The following is a 6086-nucleotide window of genomic DNA, read 5'->3' on the forward strand; positions in this document are numbered from 1 at the left end:
TTTCAGTGTCCAACCTAATGTTGTATTTCTGCTAAAAGTTTATTAGACCAACCAGCCCATATAAACATAACAGATACACCAGTTTTCCGTAGTCGTATCCTTGTTGAAATCAAATGTTACTGGATTGCATTGCTCATTACTTTATCAAATGGAGCATAAAATAAAATCTTAATCAAGCGTCTTCTTGAACCTATAATAATTATTATACAATGAAACAAATGTGTGAAATAGAAAAAAAGTATTATTTATTTGGCACACATCCTCATATGCTTGTTTAATGATCGTTAACATTCCAAATTCATATATAAAAATGATGCCAATATTCTTCTGAAATGGTGCACGTTTCCCTGAAGCGATCTAGTGCTAAAAAATATTGATTTGACCAATTCAATGCTTGAATAATTTAATTTGAAGTTATATTGATATTTTTCTTATTACGCTTTTTTTTGATAAAAAATGCAAAATTTTCAAACTTTGTCAAAAAATAATCCTAGGGTGCTGCAAATCATTTAAAAACGGCCTCTTTCTACACTTTTCTTGCATTTCAAGACCCATATAAACGCGTCCCTGATCCATCCAAAATAAATTTTTTTGTCGAACAGTGTAATATCTCGAGCACCAAGAGCCAAAAATAGTAACTCTTACTACCGAAGTTATTTACAAAGTACACTAAAATGATAAACGACAGCATATCAAACAGGCATAACATCAGTCTTCTACTTCTTCCTGCTGTAATGCACGTCGGGGGAACGTGATCCACTGGGTTAGGGCCAGTTTTAGCGCCCTTATGCCCTCAAAAATCACTAGTATATTCACTGCTCACTAAAACTGGCCTCCATATAGTGATCCTAATAACTTCCAATACGTGCATAATGTGTATTCAATCTCGGCTCAACTGATGATGACCTTTGCATTCAGAACGCGCTAAACTGACCAACCCCCGATACTAAATTATATACATCAGACTCGACCAGATACCTACCAAACCGATTGCAGGTTCTAAGCAATTTATGCTGCACTTTATCATGATAACTGCACCGCTGCGGCGAGTAAGCTATCCTGTCTTATGTTCTAGCCAAGTGAATGGGCGTTTATTTTGATTGAATGTCAAAAGTACACGAGTTTTAGTAGTGCAAAGTGGTGTGAACATGATCTACAAACACAAAGTTGTAATTTGATTTACAAGAGTAGGTATATGCAGTGCGGTACATGCATATATATTCAACCAAGCTGGGCAGGACTAGAACAATTTTCATTATTGGCAGTCGGCGCTGGATCGTTTCTAATCATGTGCCTATGTACTGGCCGTCCTCTGCCTTGTTAGTTTGGGTATTGAAGCTTTGGGCACTAGGCCAGCCAGCGCCCAGTCTCCAGTAAAGCCTATGTACTGAGATCCTAAACAGCAGCGTAGAGCACACTCAAAGTTCAACGCAGCTCGATGCTTTCGCAAAATTTTAGCAGCCATGCTCCGATATGCGTGTGTGCAATTGGCAAGCAATGATAAATTTTATTTCTAGCTCTTGCTTTGCTTATGATTGGAAAATTCTACGCCTAGACAGGGTGAGACTCGATCGGCACAGAATGCAATTGATCTCGCAGGTTAAGAATGATTTTAGTATAAATAGCAAAGGGCTCGTATGAATAAGCATCATAATCATCTTAGCATTGTGACAAACACCACACACGGACCACAAAAAATGGCATTCAAAGTGAGTGTTGCACCTAGTGAAGGAACCAGTGTAGGATTAAGTGCACCGAAAGTAATTATTCAAACATCAATTATTTTAGTTCGCAGTCTTCGCCGCCGTCGTGGCCGTCGCCAATGCTGTCGCAATTGGATACCCAGGTGCCTATCATCCAGCTGCTTACCCAGCTGCCTACCCAGCCCTCGGTGTTGCCAAGGTTGCTGCTCCCCTGGCTTACCCAGCCGTTGCCAAGGTTGCCGCCCCAGTGATCGCCAAGGCCGTCGATGATTATGATCCAAACCCACAGTACAGCTACAGCTACCACATTGCCGTACGGATTATCGAATGTCTGTAATCAAATCGCACCATACCTAATTCCTAATTCACATTCCAGGATGCCCTGACCGGAGACAACAAGGAACAGCAGGAATCCCGCTCCGGAGATGTCGTGACTGGATCCTACTCCCTGGTTGAACCCGATGGCACCCGTCGCGTCGTTGAATACACTGCCGATCCAGTCAACGGATTCAACGCCGTCGTCCACCGTGAGCCACTTGCCGTCAAGGCTGTTGCCCCAGTTGCCGCCTACCCAGCCGTCGCCAAGGTTGCCGCTCCTCTGGCCTACCCAGCTGCCCATGTTGGATACCCAGCCTACGGCAAGGCCATCCTTGGTTAAGCACAAAACGTCCATCTAGACACTTCTCATCTTACTTAATTGTCTTCCTCAACCTCCTTCTCAGTCATTAGTTAAAAAACTCTATTAATTCCATTCTATCGCTATACTTTCTGAGTCCCACTTCTCACGCCCCCCCAATGGCTACAACTGTGAGTTTTCTAGTTATTCCAAGCTCAACTGAATGCGTGTACAAAAGATATACTTGTAAATAGTAAAAAAGCAAATCCTAGTGAGATAAGATGCTATGGATTAGTATCTTCGTCGTCCTTGACTGTGTGACATAAAACAGAGTGTGAAACATATTGAAAATAAGGAGCCGTAGTGTTATCGCATTACGGTTTAATAAATGCAATTTCTACAAAAGGAAACAGTTAAAACTCTATTCACTTTTTAAAAGCTAAGATATCACCTAGTCAGGAATTAGAACAAGAATGAATCACATGACAAACAGCACAACTTTTGTTAAAACTTGAATTCGATTCAATAATAGAACTAGGATGGGTTTACCGTTAGTAGACGGTCCCCTTTAGCGGCAATTATGGCTTTTTGCGACTGACTCGAGTTTTGCAAGAAAGAGAATGACTTCGAGAGAAATCTTTAAGTGCAACAATTTGCAATAGACATAATTGACACTGTTGATGCAGTAGATCGGAAGTAGATAAGTATTGCAAAACTCATCTGCCGGTAGATAATTAATTGTCGCACTAATTAGGCAATCTAGAGAATCGAGTTCAAAGGTCAAAAATGAGATTTTATGTCCAAATATGACACCTTAAAATTTTCAAAATGACAATTGTTGTTTTTGCATGACTTAAGTATGAGGTATGAATTAGCCCTGCATAAGAGGTAAAATACCTCAAATAATATCTCAAGCATATTCTACGAACACCAAACTGATAACTAGATCAGGTATTGTAATACCTCAATAATACTTGATGGATTTTCATATAAAAATGAAATTTTTCAATTGTAGTTCAATACCTCCAGCAGACCTCAATAGCTGTTTAATACCTCAATGAAGTATTTTCAATTGTTTTAAAGATTTTTTCCAATACTATTATAATACCAAATTGAGGTATTGACAACTGAACAATACCTAATTTTGGTATGATACCAAAAAAGGTTATGCATGAGTTATTTGGGAGTTATTTGTTCCTCCTCGGGTTTATGATCCGATTGAGATTAAAATGAGACGCTAATGCATCAATATTTCTAATCGACAAATCCGAGTCATATTTTTCCAACATGTTTTAAATAAACACCCTACTTTCATGATTAACTCAAAAAATGTTATTCATGGTCCTCACCTACAAAATCTCAAAATAGTCAAAAGTTCCAAATGGGACCGAAATGTTTCCACCGATAGCTAAATAATTTAATTGCATTCGTAGATTGCTCTTCTCCATAATCTTTATAAATTAATGAATTCGTATGCTCTGAAGGTCGCTATATTTGGCAAAATGCTTAGAAAACTATAAGAGTGTTGATATTTCAGATACTAAACAAATGAAAAGGTTCTACAAACTGTTGACACAACGCCTTCGGTTTGTTTAAAAAAGGCTAGAAAATGTTGTTATTTATTAGCTTATTGTAGTAGTAATTCGCAGATACCGTAAATTCGGGTGAAATTTCTTACTAATACAGCCCTAATATCAATGAAACATTTAGTAAATCAATGTTGATTGCCTTAACTATTGTCGAATTGCAAGTTATGAAGTTTTTGGAATTAGTGAGTGTTCATTTCTATGAAAATAATATAGATTCCAGAATAATGCTCTGTGCGAATTTGGCAGACATCCGTAAACTTTTAGTTCTCGACAAAGATTTGGACATGGTGTCAGCCTGAAAGTTTGTGAGGATGCTTAAAATATATCCCCAAAACAGACTGTATATTAAGGTGACACGGGAGACCGTGTAATTTTCCCTATCTTCTGCCTCACTCTAGCAATTATCATTGAAACTTTGCAGAAGCAAATCTCTAGTTTTAGTGAACCGATTAAACTGAAAATTTAATGGGTTGGGCACTACATATATATAATTATTGTGATACATTTTCGCATCGACATATTGAGTGGTTCTTGAGATTTGCTTCTTCAAATGGAGAGGGTGATTAAAACACAGTCCCATGCGGCCTAAAAATTCATACCAATTAGCTCATTTTGTTGAAATAATTGAATTTATGTTAGATATCAGGAACTTCCATTGGAAATTGCCTGCATATAGGCGTTTTTTCGCGATATTACTAAAATTATATTATTATTTAATTCCCTAAATATTGCATTGTTAAGAATTTGGCAATTATAATCGGATTTATGGACTCCAAATTAGCTATGCAGAGCTGTTTTGAAAACTAACAATAATCGCATTGATCACTTGAATTTCACCCCGATTTTTTATTTTAGGCATGATTTTTAGCACTCACATCACATTTGTTAGAGAACTTCGGTACATGCGCCAATGAAGCTTGCCGTCGTACTTTTTTTTTTGCATTCAGTTGTATGGCATTGACAACATTATTAAAAACTGACCTAAAAAACTGTGAAAAGTGATCAATTTAATTTTTAGTTTTTATCAAACTCCCTGACACAACTTAGAAGGACATAGCTGAGAAAACAACTGACATTCCCAGTGTTCATACGAATGAAACTCATGGGACCCAGATAGCCGTAGCGGTAAACGCGCAGCTATTCAGCAAGACCAAGCTGAGGGTCGTGGGTTCGAATTACACAGGTCTTCGGGCGCATTGGAAGTCTTTCTTGATCGATTTTCTTCATACAAATTTCAAATTCGAAGTAATACTGTAAGGTGGTTCCGTGTAAAAGAAGGCATACTCATACTTCGTCTGTTTGCATATTTTCCCCTTGAAGTTCCATAGAGCACCCCTAGATATTTTGCTCAAACCTTCACAGTAGCCTCTGAGGGTCCAAATGAACAAGTTGGAGCTGTATTCTGAGATTTTTACGGTTCAATATTTTTCAAACAAAGGCCTCACTAATATCTCGGCTGGTAGCGACTAAGTGTTTTAAAATAGGTATTTTGGCGATCTCATAGGATTTTCTCCAAAAGTATCGTTCAAGATTTCTTCAAGACCTACAATTTATGTGGGCTTCGTAGCCGTGCGGTTAGTGTCACCGAGGCATTTAGCCGAATCGTGCTAAGGAGTGTGGGTTCGATTGCCGCCTCAGGCCGAAAAACTTTTCGAGAGGAATGGTTTCCGACTGTGCCACTGGGCGTTGCATGCTAGTCCGTTGTCTAGTGTGGTGCTTCCTTCAAAGGGCAAATAGCCCACCGAAAGTATTAACGTGTGTAGTGTATTTTTTTTGTAATCCCTTCAGAAAATGGGTAATTTAATGAGTTAAATATTTATATTGGTTTGTAGCATGCTGGAAAGCGTTATTCGGCTTAAAAGAACATTTTTATACTTTAATATCTGTACTTCGATATTATAAATGAATAAACCAGATTTCAATCTCATTTTAATTCACATTGAAATTTTAGTGCTTGAAATTAGAATAAAGTTTGTCTCACACAAGTAGGGGAAGAGCACTAATTTTCGACCCATCACTAATTTTGGACCCATTCATACGATTTTGGCCTACTTTGTATGAAAATCCGAAAATTGGCACAGAATTCTTGTGGGTTGAAAATTAGTGCTTTTCCCCTAATTTTTACTGAGAGTAAAGTTTCTTGAGAAAGGGTCCTTGATTTTCAGTACAAAAAAGTTA

General features: G+C 38.0%; 1 protein-coding gene across 1 annotated transcript; it reads left to right on the top strand.

Annotated features, from left to right (window-relative positions):
- Positions 1–602: 602 nt before the first annotated feature.
- On the top strand, positions 603–2652 carry LOC110681275 (larval cuticle protein A3A-like). The gene is made up of 3 exons (XM_021857044.1): positions 603–1709; positions 1789–2016; positions 2080–2652. The coding sequence occupies exons 1-3, from the start codon at positions 1638–1640 to the stop codon at positions 2359–2361; spliced, it is 582 nt and encodes a 193-aa protein (XP_021712736.1). The 5' UTR covers positions 603–1637; the 3' UTR covers positions 2362–2652.
- The last annotated feature ends 3434 nt before the right edge of the window (positions 2653–6086 follow it).

Source organism: Aedes aegypti, unplaced genomic scaffold, assembly GCF_002204515.2.
Source record: "Aedes aegypti strain LVP_AGWG unplaced genomic scaffold, AaegL5.0 Primary Assembly AGWG_AaegL5_hic_scaff_650_PBJ_arrow, whole genome shotgun sequence".
Classification (NCBI taxonomy): domain Eukaryota; kingdom Metazoa; phylum Arthropoda; class Insecta; order Diptera; family Culicidae; genus Aedes; species Aedes aegypti.

Excerpts from the sequence above, each read along its gene's own strand:
- LOC110681275 (XM_021857044.1), top strand. The coding sequence starts at position 1,638 with ATGAATAAGCATCATAATCATCTTAGCATTGTGACAAACACCACACAC. Across the intron at positions 1,710-1,788 it reads CACAAAAAATGGCATTCAAA|TTCGCAGTCTTCGCCGCCGT; the intron begins GTGAGTGTTGCA and ends CAATTATTTTAG. Across the intron at positions 2,017-2,079 it reads GCTACAGCTACCACATTGCC|GATGCCCTGACCGGAGACAA; the intron begins GTACGGATTATC and ends TTCACATTCCAG.